An 18858-nucleotide genomic window follows, 5' to 3' on the forward strand; every position below is an offset into this window, starting at 1 on the left:
TTTTTTAAGGTACTACAGGGCGCTTTGTTGTTACTGAGAGCTTCCTGACACATTACTACAGCAAAGGGCAGGTCCCATGTTTTAACTGCTGATCCACTTGACTATGTACTATTTTTAGTGTTTGAGTAGTATCTGAATACCTCGAGGCATATTGCAAACACATGCCTCAGAGCCACGACAAATCACAGCTTTTGTTGGGGAGGGCTTGCCATGTTCAAAGTTGTAGCTGATCTGCGGAGGAAATACAGGGTCCCAAATGTTTGTTCTAAGTATGAAGCAACCTTGATATGGTAACTTGTATTCCATTATGGGATGAGGAGATAATTACAAGATGGCTGCCATCGCACATCAGCTGATTAGATTTACTGTCTTTATTTTATTTTTCCTATGAAACACAATGCTGTGTATGCCTCCTCAGAAAGATTGCAGACTTACAGCTAAAATGAGTAAATAAAAAATGGAATTCTGAATGGGATTTTCTTATACTTATTTCTGTGCAACCACTTTGCTTCTTTCTAACCTCAGGGACCATCACAGATAGTCATGGAATTGTTTTTTTGGCTATCCTTGAAGCTCTCAGCTGGGATTTATATAATGGTGTGTAGTAATTCCAGCATAGCCTTTAATGGAAGGGAGGAAATATGTAGCATTACCCTTGTTTCCAAAAGTAGTTTTCACCAGACGTTTTCACAACAGTGTATCACATTAGCATTTAAGTCTTGAAAAACACTTGAGTTTCTGTTGCCGAAAGGAATAGGAACTTATCCGTGTAGGCAGGATAAGAAACCCAGTGTAGTGTAGTGAAGTTTGATCTCTGCAAACTCCAATATGAACTAACCTGGTCAAGACTAATGTGTGGATGAGACATTAATTATCTGCCAAATTTTGCACTTCTCCAAATGTTGTGAGTCAATTCTCAGATTAAACATATCAAAATACATGTAAAATGTGTGAGAAAATACATGTTCTGAGAGAAAAAACATTTAAAATATGTATTTAAACAAGTGTTTAAATTTTCTCTCTCACACACACAGTTTAACGAAACAGGATGGAATGGATTTCCTGGGTGAACACATGAAATTGACTAGAAAAAGACTGATTCATTCATCTCTAAAGTCTTGGTCTTGGACTGGCTAGATTTGGGTTCAAGACTACTTCCAGAATGAAACTCTTCAGCACTGCTGAGGAGTTGTTTTTTCCACAAGTAGCTAAAAGCATAATTTAAACAGTGGTTCCATATAGCATTTACAGTAGCATTGTATAGGGGAATGCCTGTCCCCGTGGCCAAGATCCTTCTCTAATGTTCATTCTAAAGTAAAAATCTATTTCAGGAAAAGTCCTGTGCAAATTTTAATTAGAACCTTCCTCTTTACGGCTTCTGTGTCTCATTATTTCTTGTTCAGTGAGACAATTGATTAATTGCCCCTTAATTAGTCAGTCCCTGTCCTTATAAGTGTGCATATGTGTTTTCTTCTCATTATTTTCCTTTTTGTTTAATTTCAAAATATCACTATTTCACAATAAAAGGAAAGTAAAAATAATGAGAAGAAATAAGCCATTAAAGCCTCCCAGAGAACAAGATTTGACTAATTATGGGGCAGTTAAAGGGTAATTTATTGATTGCACTGAACAAAAGGCAATAACAAGAGCAGGAGCTTTCTAATTAAAGGCACAATAGTTCTGAGAAGGTTCTATAGTTCTTTAGCAGTCAACACTGACCCCCCACCCCACCCCATGCATGCACACACACAAGGAGCATTTTTTTAAAAAAAGGCCACAAATCAGGTCTGCAAAAAGATAGGGGAGCAACACAGTAAACAGTGTATTGCAGCTATTTTTGCTATAACCTGTAAATGGTTGCCTAATGAACCTGTTTAGGATTTTGGATTGCAACTGGGGGATTTCTATACATGGGGAAAGCCCTGCGGTGGCTGTGGATCTGTGCCACATCGGTTAGATGAAGCAAACACAGGTTTGCAGCCACTGCAGGACTTCCCTGCAATGCTGTGTTTTGAAAAAGTTGGGGATTTACCCTGACTTTTCCCAGTGGAGCAACATCAACATGGCAGTCCAGGGCCAATCCAGGGGTGGAGCCTAGTGGAGGATGACCAGCGATTGATTGCCTTCCACCAGGAAGAGGGCGGGGGAGGCTCCAGGATCCAGATGGTGCCCAGAAACCCCATGCTCCCTCCTCGGCATCAGGATTACACAACACCACCCCAGGAGAGGGAAAACATAGGATTGACGAGGGAGGTGGTGCCAATCTGCTCCTTGCAGACAGCCCCTTGGTCATTTAGATTCTTCATAAAAAGTGAATGATCAAAGGATGGTAATCTCAGGCTAAAATGTTACTGTAAAAACAACCCAGATTTCTGCTCGGCCATGAAGTTCAATGGGTAATATCTGATCAGTCAGTGGCTGGGTTCACACAACATGACAACACAGAGTACATGTTGAGTATAGGTTGGGGAAGGTTGTTATTGAACTGTGGATTGGTGTTAAATCGTAGGTTGTGTTGTGTCAACACACTTTTTCTGGGGGTGTCTTCCCCAAACTGGAACATCTGGAGAGCACCAGGTTGAATAAAGCTGCCCTGGGCTATGGGAGCCTTTTACCAAGAATCTGTGGGAGTGAGGAAGAATGCTGAAAAGCCCTTGGGGGAAACCATGGCCTACTACTCTCTGGGCATGTTTAGATGATTACGACAGAGAAAGAAGCTATAGTGGCTTCTCCCCCCGGCCCTTGTGGTGCTGTGCACACAACCACTATTTGCATAATTCCCTGGCTGCAGTGTGGCTTGGCGTGTCATCCGAATCCAGCCCAGGGTACAACAAAGGTGGCTTTGTACTCACCCTACAACCACTAATGCATGTCGTGGGTTCTAAGGTGGGCATATGCTGCGGGCAGAGTTCGGACAACATGCCAACACAGGCCAGGTTCGGATGACATGCTGTAGTGTGGGGAATTATGCAAATGGCTGCTGCATGTGCAGCATGTGTGGGGTTGTGGGAAGCCACTATGGATTCTTTCCCAGTCGCGATCGTCCAAACCCAGTTTCTGTGAAATACATATAAGGCTGCAATCTTATATGCAGTTACCTGAGAGTATGTCCCCTTGAACTCAGTAGGGATTACTTCTGAGTAGACATGTATAGGATTGCAGTGTAAGTCCTCTTCTTGCTTGCCAGGTGGCTGAACTCTCTTGGGATGCTGGCCAGCCAGGGCATTGATGTGGTAATGCGACATTCATTTTTTGACCACGGGCACAACCACCTGGTGGACCAGAACTTCAACCCATTACCGGTAGGTGTGTGGTGTGATGTGATGTTCTGCATCTTCTGAACTTGCCCCCATCAATCTGCTCTAATTGGGTCTCTGCCCTACAAGTCTGTTTGGTTTCTTCCCTGTTGCTGCAGGTGTGCAGCGTAACATGTGGCCCCTTCTTTCTCCCCTACTTTATAGCTCCTCTCCCCCGACCCCCAAATACACATACATTGTCTCCAAGCCTCTCTTCTCTGCAGTGGCTGCTTCATGCCAGTTTCCGCCCCCCCCTTTCCTGACAGAGATAACATTCCCCTCTCGTATTCCCATCCACCCCTGTGTGTCTCTGCTGGCATTCCTCTTCACTGTGTGCAACAGAGCATCCACTGCTTTCTTCTCCTCCCTCCTCGCTCATCCCTTTGCTCCTTCTTCGCCTCTCTGCTGTATCAGTCTGGGTTTCTCTCCCTTCCTTCCCTTTTACCAGTCAGTAAATCAGGGGATTTGTGTTTGACTTCTGTGCCCTTGACCTGTTCCTCAGACTCTTGGCTGCACCACAAAAAGTAAAAAATATAACATAACAAAAAATTACGCGCAGCTGAAAATCCGCTGCTCCTTGTGGCCTGTTTGAACTCGGCTTGAAAATACATTTTTCCAGATTGGTTTCTTTCAGTGCTAATAGGAGACATTAGTTAATGTCAAGCACAACATGTTGAAAGCAGATGGGGCAAGGTTACCTCTGGAGCTGGAACGCTGGAACTTAGTCCACTATGAGAGTCTCTATGGGACCCTTCTGGGGTGCAAAGAGCAAGAGAGTCATGGGTTCCTTGGGGAGGGGCGCACAGGCTACACCGAAGGAGGAGGGGGAGGGCAGGAGAGGTGCCGCCGTAGAGTCCTGGAAACATGCTGCAGAAACAAGCAAAGTTGAGGCAGCCGTCTCCTTAGGGAAAGACTAAAGAGCCAGGAAAATGGGGCTGAACAAAGTTTAGATTTATAGGAACGAAGGTGAAAGAAGTTCACAACTTCACACAGCAGGGCAGTTCCCTCCAGTTTAATGCAAACCCGCTCATTTGTAGCTCTTCAAAAAAGCTCAGGCAGTTGCTGTTCCAAGTGCGCAAGACTCTAATAAGGAAACCGTATGTAAAAGGTCTTTAAAAGTAGCAGGTTTTCTTTTCATCTTTTTTCAGTCTAATAAATTCTACACCTTGCAAGTGGAACTCTTGGCAGCACCGAGAAGCTCTGGATCTCCCCGGCCAGGAATTTATAAGCCTGGTCCAGGGTACCAATCTGAGAGACACTGCCAGCAGGCCCCTGGAAAGCCGTGTGGGGATCTGGGAAGCAGAAGGGCAGCCACAAAAGCTGAGCCCTGCCTCTAATGAGCTGTAGAGTTTGCATTCTTCTGCAGTGAGTCTCTAGGAGACCACGGGCTTCTACGGTTGTCTCCCAGCTAATCAGCTGTTGATTCTGGCTCCTTTCGCTTCACATCCTCGGGCATCAGGAAAATGTATTAGACAGCAGCAGCCTCCTTTTTACCTTGCTTCTGTTGAGATTGTTCTTTGGGTGGTTCTATAGCACTAACAGACATTATGGCCCCCATACCTTTGTGTTCTGGGGCTGTTGTTATACAGGCCCTCCTTGACGCAAACCCTAGTTCTGTCCCAGGAAGATCAAACAGTGGGGCATCTGTTGAATGCTTCTTCATTCATGAGCACTAGGTTGAGAAGGGGGTGGGGGGGAAGCCCTGCCTAGTAACTAGCTGGAGGGGAGGAGGTAAGGAGAGAGAATGTATGTTACAGATAATTATCAGGCTTCTAGGGGCCACATGCAGAAGAGCCTGCACTATATGGTCCCCAACAAATGTTACATGTGCTGCCAGCTAAGCACCAACATGTGAGTCATTCTCTCTTAGCTCACTGCTGTGCCAGGAGGCCAGAAAAGAGTCCCCAAGGAGTCCACCTCCCTAGGGCTGTGAGCGTTCCAGAATTTGTAAACATTTCAAGCTAATTCTCCTAGTACAGAAGAGCACTCTAACTTCTGTACACCCCGTTCTCAGTCCATTGCATTTAAAGTTAAGGATCTTTCTGTCTTTCCACCAACCCCCATTCCTGTTTAGACAATATCTTTCCTCCTGTCCAGAGCAGATGAGTTGCTGGGTTTTTTTAAGTGGCAGCATCGGCAAGCTCAGCACAGCCAGACTGTGAACCTGGGGTGAGGTGTGGCGTCCGCTCTTTTCCCGTGGGAGCTATCAGTGAGATGAAAGCGGCAGTTTGGGCCTGTGCAGGACTGCTGGGATGTGAAACTGAATCCTCCCACTAACTCATTGACAAAGACTTTTCCACATGCTGTCTTTCCTTTGTGCAAACCCTCTGATGCTGAGAGAAGCCACGGCATCAATCACTGCCTTGGCCTGGCTGCCCATCAGCTGCTGACGAGCTCGGGCTGGGCGCCCTGCAAAGACTCCGTTCCTTTGCTTTCCGTCCCATGGCAGATCCAGCTCAATCTGAATGAATGCCTGAGCTCCAGAGGTGCTCTGCTGAAGCAGATGCTATGATCGCCGAGCTCGTGGGGCTCTTCTCAAGTGACTCAGAAATCCTGCCAGCAGGCGTGTCTTTCAACTCTGCTGCTGTTGGAGATCAAATATAAAAGACAGTGTCTTCAAATACCTCCCATCTTCTATGAGTAGACAATATGTAGAGCAGTGGGATAGAGCTTTCTGATCCTACTAGTCAGGAAAGTCACATATCTGTACATGCTACATATGAAGAATAAACAGCTGAGCAACTTGAACCTGTGGCCTTTGGGTTGCCAGGCAGGATGCAGGCCCTGTAGCTAACCTAGAAACTGAAGGTACCACAATAGCGAATCTAGTGATTGTTGTGGGCTCTGCTACCCCCCCCCTTGCACCTGCATCTTGATTCACAAAGATTTCTATTCCACGTTCCCTTTGGTTATATGGAATGAAGTGAAAAGTGCCATGTTCAAAGCAGCCAAGGAGCCCTGACTGCTCATGACAATTGAACTCGGTTCCCATCCACTCTCATGGTCTGGACTCTGTCAGGGAGAGGTGATGACAAGGTACAGCTCAGTCATTCCTCTAGCTGCTGTGCACGCCTAGGAGAGTCCGTGTTCTTGCCCAGCATACATCAGCAACCAGCACGACAGGATCCCGTTCCCACCATGTCATGTAAGTGCTCGGGCTCACTCTGGTGCAGTCCCGTGCTGATTAGCACCGTTTCAGGTTCTCTGGCACATGACAGGGCCACGTCTTCCACTTTACAGCTTCCAAAATCTACCCAGACTGGTGGGGGTGGGGGTGGGGGACTATGAATATTAGAAGCCTGAGGAATGGCTAATTTTCCAAAAGACTCCATTCCCTCTGTGCTTGCACTCACTTGGTCACAACAGTACGATGGTTGTCTTATTGCTTGGCAGCCATAAGGTTTTGGATGGGAGTTGCCTCAAAGGAGTGTGAGCAGAAGGGAAGGCTTTCCTGTGTGGCTCCGTTTGGCCCCAGGTTCAGTTTTAGCAGGGTGGGGCAAAGCGTGCCCTGCTGCCCACTCATACAAACACTGAAGATTATTTGTGGACAACGAAGGCTACTGGGTTTGGCAGCAGTTATCATGCAAGGAGAGAAACATTTGTTCCCGTTTGCAAGCAACCCTTGTGCCAGAGCTAAAGGGAACCACAAGGGCTGAACTCAAATATGTTGGGATTGTCTTTTACCAACACATACTGGCTCAAGCTGCCACTCAGAAACCGAGGGCCAAATTTGTATACTTTGGTGTCCAGGAGAAAAACAATCTCTCCTTGGTTTTCCATGTCCTATTTACAGTTCCTAGAATTAGGGAGCATAGGAGGTTGCCTTGTGCTGAGTCAGGCCATTGATCCATCGAGCTCTGTATTGTGTACCTTGACTGGCAGTGGCTCTCAGGTGTTTCCAGCCCTGCCTGGAGATGCCACCAAGTTCCCATCAGATTTCTTGTGACTTGGGGTAACCTCAGAATAAAAGTGTTGCCCTGTAGGAGTTGCATGAGGCCAGACATCCTTTCCAACAAAAGTGATTTCAGTAAGGTATAGAGGAGCAACGAGTGAAACTCAGCAGGCAAAGATTGGCTCACACAGTTTGTATTGAAAGATGCTATTATTATCTGCAGAAAGCAGCAATATCAGCAACAATTTCTTCTCCGCAGCTTGTAGGCCTTGTAAGTGCCAACAACACGAAGCGTCATGCAGTAACTAACTACGTTATGATTCTGGCAAACTCTTTACCTTCTCAGTTGTAGCACAGTATCTTTCATCCTCATAAGTTACAGGAACATTCAAGGGTGAGGTGAATGGGGCCAGGACAGTGTACCTTCTGTTCTTCTGTTGTTGTAGTCAGTAATGGGACTATAACAGATTACTGGACTATCCTTCCATTTCCTAAGCATGCAACGAAACATAAAACACAGCCTTCCCCAACCTGGTGCTGTCCAGAAATGTTGGACTGCAACTCCCAGTATCCCCAGCCAGTATGGCCATGCTGGCTGTGGGGTGGGAATTGTAGTCTAACACAACTGGACACTACCAGGTTGAGGAAGGTTGGTGCAAATGAAGCTCACCTAGCTGTGTTCATTACTTGACTGTGTATCTAGTTTCTCAGGCACTGCCATTTCCCTTGATTTGATGGTAAAATTTTGGTTCTTACTGTTACTTGAAATAGTTCCACAATGGGGTGGAACGAATGAGCCAAGGCCGCCAGGTGCTTGAAAGGAATATGCAAGAGAGCCTCCAGGAGGGCTGTGATGACAGACAAACCCTCTAAGAGATGCTCCCAGCTTTCCGCAGCTTCAGTGGCTAAAGGGTATTCTTAATGGGAGGCTCTGTCCTCTCAGTGCCCTGGAGAATGATAGCTGATTATAATTTTGTTCTCCACGAGCTTCTCTGACCTTTTCTTTAACACCCTTACACCTCTGAATTGTGCTGCAGACCCTGAGAATGAGTCCTAGACAAGTGCGCTGATTGCACCTTGGCTAGGAGTAACACAGTGTCTGCCTCACACATGCATCCAGAGTGTGTGTTGTTCTCATACTTGTGGTTGATGGCACCCTTGCTGTTGGGCTGCATCTCATTTGCAGGCGTGAACATGCGTCTCTGGAAGGAACAGGACGTGAAGTGTGGAGAGCAGAACCACAAGTGACATTTTATGTCCTCCTGTGTTTGCCAGTAACAGCTCCCAGAGGGCTGCAAGTGAAGGGACTATTATACTGCTGCTACTTGCCAGGTTACAGCAACATTTCTTCACCATGTGGTTAGTGCACGATTTCACAGCCCTGGCCTCATTGTAAAGCTGTACTGGGCCCCTGGGAATGCGTCCCGTAATGGCTCTGCCAGGAGACAGGCACGTCTGCTTAATAGGATTGTGTGACAGGTCGTCCAATTCATGCAGTTTCCAACACCTTCTGTCTCCAAACACACCTGTGTAAGGAACCCCCTAGGGTCATCTCGCAAAACTCCCAGCAATGGCATAACAGACCCTCATTCATTCTAGAGCAGGAAGGTCCAATATGGGGCAGAGCTTGTGTGTTTTTCAAAGTTTTGTGTGAGGGAGAAGTTATGCAGGTGCTGCTTCTCTTCATACAGGAAAACTGCATATCCCAGACATTCTCCCCTCTGCATGGCTGTGAAAATTACTAGAGTTCCCTCCTATATTTTCTAAAAACAAAAACGTCTCTTCAGGACATTTTGCATCATGTTTGATCCATGGAGTTTGCAGCAATAGGCTCATCATCCGGGCCAGAGATCCTCCTCTTTGGTACCATGTTTCCAAGGGTCTTTCCTAGGAGTAACCCATCTACTTTTCTTTTGGGCAGGATTACTGGCTCTCCCTGCTCTACAAGCAGCTTGTCGGGCCCCGGGTGCTTGCTGTGCATGTGGCTGGGCTGCAGAGGAAACCTCGCCCCGGCCGGGTGATTCGTGATAAGTTACGCATCTACGCACACTGCACCAGCTATCACAAGTGAGTTATTGCATCAGGGAGGCGCAACTGTTTGCACAGAGGTGGGGGTTGGGGCACGTGACTAGAAGACCCAAGAGGGCTGACTCAGCACTGGCCACACCCTCCAGAGGAAAAAGTCACCTCATGTCGATCCAATATGAGACAGAGCTCATGTGCTTCATCCTTGCAAGTTCCTATGGCCAAAAGAATGGGATTCATTTCTTGCTGACACTTGGTGTGGTGGGACACTCATACAGGAAAGGTGATAGGTTTTGCCTTTGCCTGGCCCTTCTCTGCCCCCCCCCCCCACTCCACAATATAAAAGTGGGTTGGGTCAGGGTTCTTCTCCTGCAGCAAGGAAGATGGTTATTGCTAGAGACAGGATATGAGGGCTTGCTGTTCTTTCTCTTTTTCCCTCCATGTGCACAATTTTGCACCCTCACTTGCTCAGATTGTGGATATAGGTGAGTGGGGAATGGCTCTGGTGTTGATAGGGAAGAGCAGCTATCTCTGGGGCTGGGGTGAGAGCCTTTGTGGCATAACTCCTATCAGGATGAGATCAAGGGAGTACATTTCCCCAAAGGCCCCAGGGTCTGGTTTCAGTTCCTTCTCTCTGCCATCCCCCTCACTTGGGGCACCTAGCCTAGCTAGAGTTTCTGTGATAAGCCTTTTCAAAGAGTCCGGCAAGTGCAGGGCCTGGGACTTCCCTGCACACACAGATCCCTATTGTTGCTTCCTCACACTGCCCAGATGCTTTCAACAAGCCTCCCCCTCCTGGAGGGAACCCTGGCCAATGACTGACAGGTAACTGGCAATTGGGACAGAGGCAGGTGGGGAAGGAAAGGCAGGCAGGCACAGGTGGGCAGCCCCTTGGCTCCATCCCATGTCCGGGGCAGTTGGAGGAGAGACTGCCTTTCACAAGCAAAGGATACTCTCTCCTGTTTTGGGCATTTTTGCCTAACCTTGCCCCAGAGGCAGGAGTACTGCAAAGAGAGAAAGTGAGAGATGGTAGCTTGCCTAAGGCCACCCAGTAAATTCATATTGCTGAGCTTTCAGCCAGCTTTCAGCTCATGCTCTTAACTACACCACTCCACCTCATTCTCAAACTTTCCAAAGGATGGAACAACATATCTTCTTTCTGCCTTGTAAATTGACCTCCCTTGACAGCCTTAATGCAGATAGCACTTCTCAGGGCCAGCTGCAAATTGTTGCTGAATCAGAGGGATTTGCTTAAAATGGTAAGTGATTAGCCATCATCATAATGCTGGCTGAAGAATACTTGGGAGAGCCCTCTTCATCCCATTGGTCAGAAATGCAATAGGTTCATCCAGCTCACACACAGCCAGTTAGTTCCCCCCCACCCCACTTTCCTATGTTTAAATCGCTTAATTAAAGAATGGTAGAACTGGACAGCCATCTAGTCCAACTCCCCGCTGGAAGGCAGAGGGTATGCCACAGAGGTTGCTTACTTAACATTGCCTGTGGTGAAGCCTTGGTCTGTGCCAGCATGGCTCTTCTTATATTCTTATATGGTCTCTGCTTTTTCCAGATGGGATCCATACTGAAGAATCCCATCCCTAGGTAGCAGCCCCTTTCCCGCTGCTTAAAACCATGGGTTGCGGTAGTTCGGTTTTGTGGCCCGTCTTATGACCCAAGCTTGGTCCTTTGGCCAAGCCATTCTCATAGGTCCACCTTACTGGAGAAATAACATGCTGGGTGCATTGAGGAGGACACAGAAGTTGTGACTGGATTGGGACAACACAACCACACTGGCAGCTATTGCAGAATATGTTGGGGCCATTCTCTAGCCAGACTTTTCTTTCCAAAGGGGAGGCAAAGGAAAAGCGATATGACAGAGCAACTTCCTAAATTGAAGTGCAGGGATCTCTTCAAGTGCCATGCAGTCCAGCTAGACAAAAAGAGCTGCAGCTTCTTCCAACCATAGCATGGCCCCTGGGACAGGGATAATCTTGCCTTGGAATCTAAAGAACAGTAAATGAAGCCTAGAGCTTATTATTATTATTATTATTATTATTATTAGTAGTAGTAGTAGTAGTAGTAGTAGTAGTAGTATCCCGCCTTTTGCCCAATAGAGCAAACACATCATTGGGGTATCTTGGGAAATATGAAGTATGTACATGACTCACCCTCAGCTGCTCTCCCTCTCTCTCTCTCACAGCCACAATTATGTCCGTGGTTCCATCACACTTTACATCATTAATTTGCATCGGTCCCGGAAGAAAATCAAGTTGGTGGGGACCCTTCGTGACAAGCTCGTCCATCAGTACGTGCTGCAGCCCTATGGTCAGGAAGAGCTACACTCGAGGTGAGCACTGTTACCTTGGTAGGAACTGAATCATAGAATCATAGAATAGCAGAGTAGGAAGGGGCCTACAAGGCCATCGAGTCCAACCCCCTGCTCAATGCAGAAATCCACCCTAAAGCATCCCTGACAGATGGTTGTCCAGCTGCCTCTTGAAGGCCTCTAGTGTGGGAGAGCCCACAACCTCCCTAGGTAACTGATTCCATTGTCGTACTGCTCTAACAGTCAGGAAGTTTTTCCTGATGTCCAGTTGGAATCTGGCTTCCTTTAACTTGAGCCCGTTATTCCGTGTCCTGCACTCTGGGAGGATCAAGAAGAGATCCTGGCCCTCCTTTGTGTGACAACCTTTTAAGTATTTGAAGAGTGCTATGTCTCCCCTCAATCTTCTCTTCTCCCGGCTAAACATGCCCAGTTCTTTCAGTTTCTCTTCATAGGGCTTTGTTTCCAGACCCCTGATCATCCTGGTTGCCCTCCTCTGAACACGCTCCAGCTTGTCTGCGTCCTTCTTGAATTGTGGAGCCCAGAACTGGACGCAATACTCTAGATGAGGCCTAACCAGGGCCGAATAGAGAGGAACCAGTACTTCACGTGATTTGGAAGCTATACTTCTATTAATGCAGCCCAAAATAGCATTTGCCTTTCTTGCAGCCATATTGCACTGTTGACTCATATTCAGCTTGCGATCTACAACAATTCCAAGATCCTTCTCGTTTGTAGTATTGCTGAGCCAAGTATCCCCCATCTTGTAACTGTGCCTTTGGTTTCTATTTCCTAAATGTAGAACTTGGCATTTATCCCTATTAAATTTCATTCTGTTGTTTTCAGCCCAGCACTCCAGCCTATCAAGATCACTTTGAAGTTTGTTTCTGTCTTCCAGGGTATTAACTATCCCACCCAGTTTTGTGTCATCTGCAAATTTGATCAGCGTCCCCTGCACCTCCTCGTCCAAATCATTAATAAAAATGTTGAAGAGCACTGGGCCCAGGACTGAGCCCTGCGGTCCTCCACTCGTTGCCTCTCCCCAGTTTGAGAAGTGGTATTACGCAGAATTCATCCCCTCCCAATTGACATCGAAGGTCATTGTCACTAAGTCCAGCACCTTGGAAAAGTAAATTCCCCACTGGAAGGCAGAGGGTAGCAAATTCATTGTGTGAAGTACTCCCTTCTATCTGCCCCAAATCTCCCACCATTCAGATTCATTGGATGACCCCCAGTTCTAGTATTATGTGTGTGTGAGAGAGAAACTTCTTTCTCAGAGATGAATGCCATAAGAACGGCCTTGGGGGAATAAGATTGAAATGGCATTTAGCAGGGAGTGCTGGTGCACAGATCCCTTAGGCCAGTGGTTCCCAATTAACTAAGTACTGTGGACCCCTTGTATTTCAAATGCCAAGCCATGGACCCCCTACTTTTGAAAAAATTGTTATCTCTATGGTAGTTACCTGTACGAAGCAATTTTTTGGAGAAAATAAGGGGTAGCCCCTAATAAGCAAAGGATTTTAGGTATACTAAAAAACAGACCACAAAATTTGTGATATTACCACGCAAAAATGACAATGATTTAGTTAGGAATATAAAGACGAATTTAATATATTACTAATGTCTAGTTTACAACTGAACAAATTATGACATGTCTAGCAGCTACTAAACCTAAATGTGATGGGAGAAATCATGCCTCTTTTTGTCCCGAACAATCCCTTCCACTTCCAGTTCAATATTTCCTACTTTTAATCTCAAATCTGGATCAACATCGAGCCGATTTCTATGCTTGTTCTTCATATAACAAAATGTCAAAAATGTTTGTTCACAAAGATATGTGGAACAAAAGGGAACTAGATGTTTCAAAGCTTTTTCACCTAACTTCTTATAATCAGGAAAAACTGTCACCCAGAATTGGTCCAGTCTATATTCTTTGAAAAATGATTTCAATGAACCATCACAAGTCACGTCAACAAGTGCAGATAGAGTTGTTAGTTTGTACATCAAAAGGATTCCTTATCCATGAATTTTCAGGATTAGGTGCAGGGAAGTAATCTCTGAAGCTAGTCGCAGGTGCTCAGTGATGTTATATTTTACTTCTGGTAGGAATTCATTGTCAGTGGACTCCAGAAATGAATGGTGCATATGTGAATGGTGCCACGGACCCCCTGGGTGGGTTACGCGGACCCCCAGTTGGGAACCACTGCCTTAGGCACTTGCCCAGATTAATTGGGGGAAGTGTGGTAGTCAGGAGTGTTGTACAGCAGCAAGGAGAGTATGATGCCATTGCCAGCCCCAGCAGGTCTCTCAGTACTGTTGGTCTCTTGAACTTCCTTTGGCACACCCACTTGCATGTTGCTGCTGCTGCTCTTGCCCAGCACTGCGATTCCCAGGCTGATGTTCCTTGGGGGGAAGTGTAGTCTGCCAGTAAGGCATTCGTGTTACCATCCAGGTAGGGCCCAGGCACATTCTACTCCTGGTAGTGTAGAAGGGATGTTTGTGTCCCACCACCTGGAATGTTGTTTCGCCTATATTTCTGTGTCTTCTCTCACTGCAAGAATCATAGAATCATAGAATAGCAGAGTTTGAAGGGGCCTCCAAGGCCATCGAGTCCAACCCCCTGCTCAATGCAGGAATCCACCCTAAAGCATCCCCGACAGATGCTTGTCCAGCTGCCTCTTGAAGGCCTCTAGTGTGGGAGATGCCTGTGGCCATCTCAAAGCCCTGCTGCCTCTGCCATGACCTGGGCAATGGGACCAGCCTCTGGGGTTTCTCATGCACTTGCTCTTTGCATACAGGTCAGTGCAGCTTAATGGACAGCTGCTCGCCATGGTGGATGACGGGACCCTGCCTAATCTGAAGCCTCGCCCTCTCCGTCCCGGCCGGACCCTGGTCATCCCGCCACTCACCATGAGCTTCTATGTGGTGAAGAATGTGAATGCTCTGGCCTGCCGATATCGGTAGCTCCACCCACCCCACTGCCAAGGACAGACCTGCCAGGCCCTCGTGGGGCATCTCTTGGCAAGTGCTTGCTTCTCAGGCAGGCTATGCAGATAGCCTTCACAGGCATACGACGATGCAAAGGCCTCTGAGAAACTTGGTGGGCGTCTGCCAGCCCGCAGCCATTTCATGGATGGCGCATTGTTATGCTCTCGACACCACCGCCTGCAGCGCCTACTCCACGATGAACTGGGAAAGAGGAGGAGCAGCAGGAGGAGCGTTCTGCTTCAACCTTCACCTGGTCAAAGCCAGGCTTGCCTTTTCTTTATGGAAAGAATATTATTCCAGGGCCAGCAGGAGTTGCCTCACATGCTATCCTGGGCAGAGTACTGAGATGTTGCTGCAGAAACTTGGAAGAGGAGGGGAGCTTTAGCACCAGAACTAGCACCCAGCCCAAAGTGACAGATCCGGGGAAAGCTGCCTGTGCTACCCTTCTCCTGACAATCTGGGAAACATCTAAAACTTTGTCCCTTCTGCAGAGAGGACTATCATAGAGTGGGGATTCTGTGCCCCCTTGTGGGCGGGCAGGTGAAAAAGCTCTGATGGAGAGTGGCGCTCCTGGCTTTATTTGCTGAGCATATTGCAAGATGCATCCATCACTCCAGCAGCTACCAGAATATATCAAGGAGAAGAGGCTCAGAATCGATCTAGGCCTTTAAGCTTTATTCTTGTGGCTGCTGCTCCCCCTGCTGGCAGTTGAGCAACTTATGCAGCTGTTGGTGAACAGATGAAGCACACAGAGTACGAGGCACATGGAAATGCAGGAGCCAGAAAAGCCTCTTATAGGAAGCAGCAGCTTGCTGCCTGCAGAGGAAAGACACGCAGCATATGTCAGTCCAGTTAATAACCACTGGGATATCTGCAGCTGCTTGGGTCCAGCAGCATTGTAGGGAGGGGGGAAGGAGAGGTTTGGTCAATAATGCTGCCTCCTGGGAGCATTCACTGTAAATGTTAATTATTAAATTATATTTTCTGAAATACTGAAAAAGATACTTGGAAGAACTGGGAGACGGGGACCTCTGTTGGGGGCCTCCCCCTTGGGAGGATTGACAGAGATTGCAATATTGAAAAACCCGCAGTTCATGATAGCCTTTTATATATTTGGAAGTTGCTGTCATATTCTCACTTCAGCACCCTGGAGCCTGGGTGGTCCCTGCATTCCCTACCGTTGGCACTGGCGTTCCACCAGGTGTCACAACAAGCTCCAGAAGGCAACCAGACTTCTCTTGGGCTATCAATGCTCCTGCCTCTACTTTCCAGCAGCAACCATATCCCAGGCGGTGATATCCTTGGGATCCAACCCTGGTACTTGCACTCATAGAAATATATATGATTCACTAGACACTTAGATTCAACACACTCAGAGGTAGTTCACCTCTATGAAGCACTCTTAAATCCTGGTAAAACAAACAAAAAATTATTAAGTAAGAAATAGGGTGCTCTGAGATTAAATTAAATTGGTTGGAAACAAAGATGTTTGCATAGAGAAAAATAATAACAAAGCACAGTTTCTAACCTCACATGTAATTTTTTAATGCTATTGTTATTTATTTTTTCATCCTTTTATTCAACTAACCTTGTATCCCAAACATGCCAGGAAAAAGGCAAGGAAACCAGAAAGAATGCAAAAGCAGAAACTTGTTCTCAGAAGTACCAACTACAACATCTTAGTTAGTAGCACTTTTGAGAACAAGTTCCTCCTTTTGCATTCTTTCTTATCTAAGTATAAACTTTTTAAAGCACAAACTCCTGCTAAATAATTTGCCCATAATTAAAGGGGCCTTTGTGTTCAACAATGCTGTTTAAATGGATGTAATGTTAGCAGCCCATTCCTTTGGCACGTCTATTGTGTCTTCTTTGTCTTTGGATGAAAATTCCTAAATTGTTTTTTTCTGACACCCTTAATTTCCTGCTCTTATTATTCTACCACCTGCAATAATAGCCTGATGGCAATCAATTAGGCAAGAATAACATGCAAACTGACATCTCTAAGTATGCAAGGCCAGGAACAATTTACAAGTGGGTGTCCCCCCCCCCCCGGGGGTGGGGGAGAAATAATCTAAATGATAACCCTGAAAGGTAGATCAGTATTTTTATCCTTACATTGCAAATGGGGGAGAGGTGCTGAGGTTGAGGGGTAGTGACTTCCCTAAACCAATCTAATAAGTATATGGCAAAGGCAAGAATCAAATCAGGGACTTTTATATTCATAGTTCAGCCTATAGGGGTGCTGTAGCAGTGGATTTCCTGCAGATTGGGCTGGATGACCTTTGGTGTTCTCTCTAGCTCTATGATACTATGTTTCTTAGCTGCTATACTTCTCCAGCTCTACCACATTGATTACCACAGTTTAAACCCAAATAGAACACAAAAGTGAAGATTGACATCCCATGAAAAGGGGCAAATATGGATGATCCCTTTTGTTGTGACCTTTGGCCCAAATTTAGTAACTTTCTACTTGAGTTGCCCAGGTGAGGACTTAGGGGGCAGTGCCTGCACCTTTCAATGCTCTTACGTTACTGAGCATGGGTATAGTGCTACATGACTCACTCCATTCCTCTACAGATTCCCTGACCCACTCTTTTCATTTGCCTGCTTTGGGGCAAAATATTAGATGCCGCCCATATTAAATGGGGAAGAGTGAGCAAGGGGAGTAGTGGAGGAATAGGCTGGAGCTATAGCCTTGATTAGTGCTTCAAAGCATTTAAAAGTGCAGTCACAAACTTTGGCAACTCAGCTTCTACGTAGTACAGAACTCCTTGGGAGATATAAAAGAATGTTGTGAAAGGTGAGATGCAAGCCATGATGTATCCAACTTATAGTAAGCTGCCCTCTGGGCAGAACCCAGTTCAAGAGGAAGGGTGCATCCTCTCCATAACAAAGTATCAAGACGGAGGGGGGCCTTCAATGAGATGTTTGCTATATTTTGGGAAGCAAGATGCGCAAGAGGCCTGGTTTTGTGGGAACAGTTAACATGGAATCAGCATGTCCATTGAATTTTGGTCTTTGGGTTGCAGAGCCAATAGAGAGATGTTATAGCTGCAACAATAAAGACCATATGGGGTGATGGTGCCAGAACAGCTGTTGCTGACATGAAAAATACAGCTGCTGTGCTTTGGGGGACAACACAGCTGTAGTGGTTTGGGGAAACAGTTTCATTATGTACCAGCTCAGCCTGATGGCTGGCCTAACATAGCTCCTCGTCCCCAGTCTTACTTTCTTATTAACATTTATATACTGCCTTATTTGCTAAAAAGCCATCAAGGTGGTGGACAGCAACTTAAAAGGGATAAAACCTTTTGCTCCCTCCTGTGCTGGATGACTCCCACATTGAACCACTGGAGGGGCTGAGGTGTATGATGATTCAAGAAAAAAAAGCATTTTCTTGGTCTTAGCAAGATGACTTTAACTGACTTTAACAAGTCAGTTTGAACCCACAGCAGTCGGGTATCCCATATCCACATCAGCCTCCCTGTTCTCCATATTAACTTGAGTAAGCTTCCACTTGCCATCTCATGGACCACTGCTCTGAGTTGCAAGAAGATCCTGTTAAGGCTTTTACTTGAGAGGAATAACCACTTCTCGCTCCATCCAACTAGCTTGTTTCCCAAATTTGAACGGGCGTATTGAAGGTTCAGCTGATCAAGAGAGAAAACAACGGCTTCAAAGGACAGACTCCCACTCAGCTTTAAGCTAAAATATGCTGGTATTTTTGGCCTCCTCCCTTTGGCCCTTTACCCATCACTGAATTGCAGCCTGCAAGAGCTTCTCCAAAATGCAATTTGGCCTCGAGCTGAAAAAGATTCAACACCCATTGCAATACAGGAAAGGGAGGAGGATGAGTGAGAGGATAAATGGGAAACACACACATTTGGTTCCATTACATAAATTCTGGCTTTGTTTCATTGGGATAAAATGACTTAAGACGTTGTGCCAAAAGGTTCACAATATAGGTATGTTTTGAGAAAGGACTTTAAAGAAGAAAAAAGCAGCACCTTGAGGGTGTTCAGGGAGGGTTCCAGGCATCAAGTGAGAAAAAGGCAAGTCGTTTAAGGAAGTATATTAAGGAAGATGCTCTAATTTATATGGGTGGGTAGAAAGTAGATTTCCAGATGTTATGGGCCACATTCCTGACCATTGGCTATGCTGGCAGGACTTTTGGGAGTGGAAGACCAAAGCATTTAGTAATCTACCTTTTGGGCATTCTTCAGTTTGAAAATACTTCTTAATAAGCAGAAGACTTCTAGTGGCTGAGAGTTGTTGGAGCTGGAGAGCAAGTCACAGGCAAAAATATAGTGAGGGCAGGGGAGATATCAGGGAGG

The 18858-nt window shown here is 46.3% G+C and overlaps 1 protein-coding gene across 1 annotated transcript in view; it reads left to right on the plus strand.

Moving 5' to 3' along the window:
* LOC134403134 (inactive heparanase-2-like) overlaps nt 1-14640 on the plus strand; it is a 77728-nt gene extending 63088 nt beyond the window's left edge. Inside the window, exons 7-10 of the mRNA XM_063133241.1 lie at nt 3188-3302; nt 9110-9255; nt 11414-11560; nt 14335-14640. Coding sequence (XP_062989311.1) covers nt 3188-3302; nt 9110-9255; nt 11414-11560; nt 14335-14500 — 574 coding nt within the window. The 3' untranslated portion in view covers nt 14501-14640. The remainder of the gene's footprint in view (nt 1-3187; nt 3303-9109; nt 9256-11413; nt 11561-14334) is intronic.
* Nucleotides 14641-18858: the final 4218 nt, after the last annotated feature.

This window comes from Elgaria multicarinata, chromosome 8 (genome assembly GCF_023053635.1).
Source record: "Elgaria multicarinata webbii isolate HBS135686 ecotype San Diego chromosome 8, rElgMul1.1.pri, whole genome shotgun sequence".
Lineage (NCBI taxonomy): Eukaryota > Metazoa > Chordata > Lepidosauria > Squamata > Anguidae > Elgaria > Elgaria multicarinata.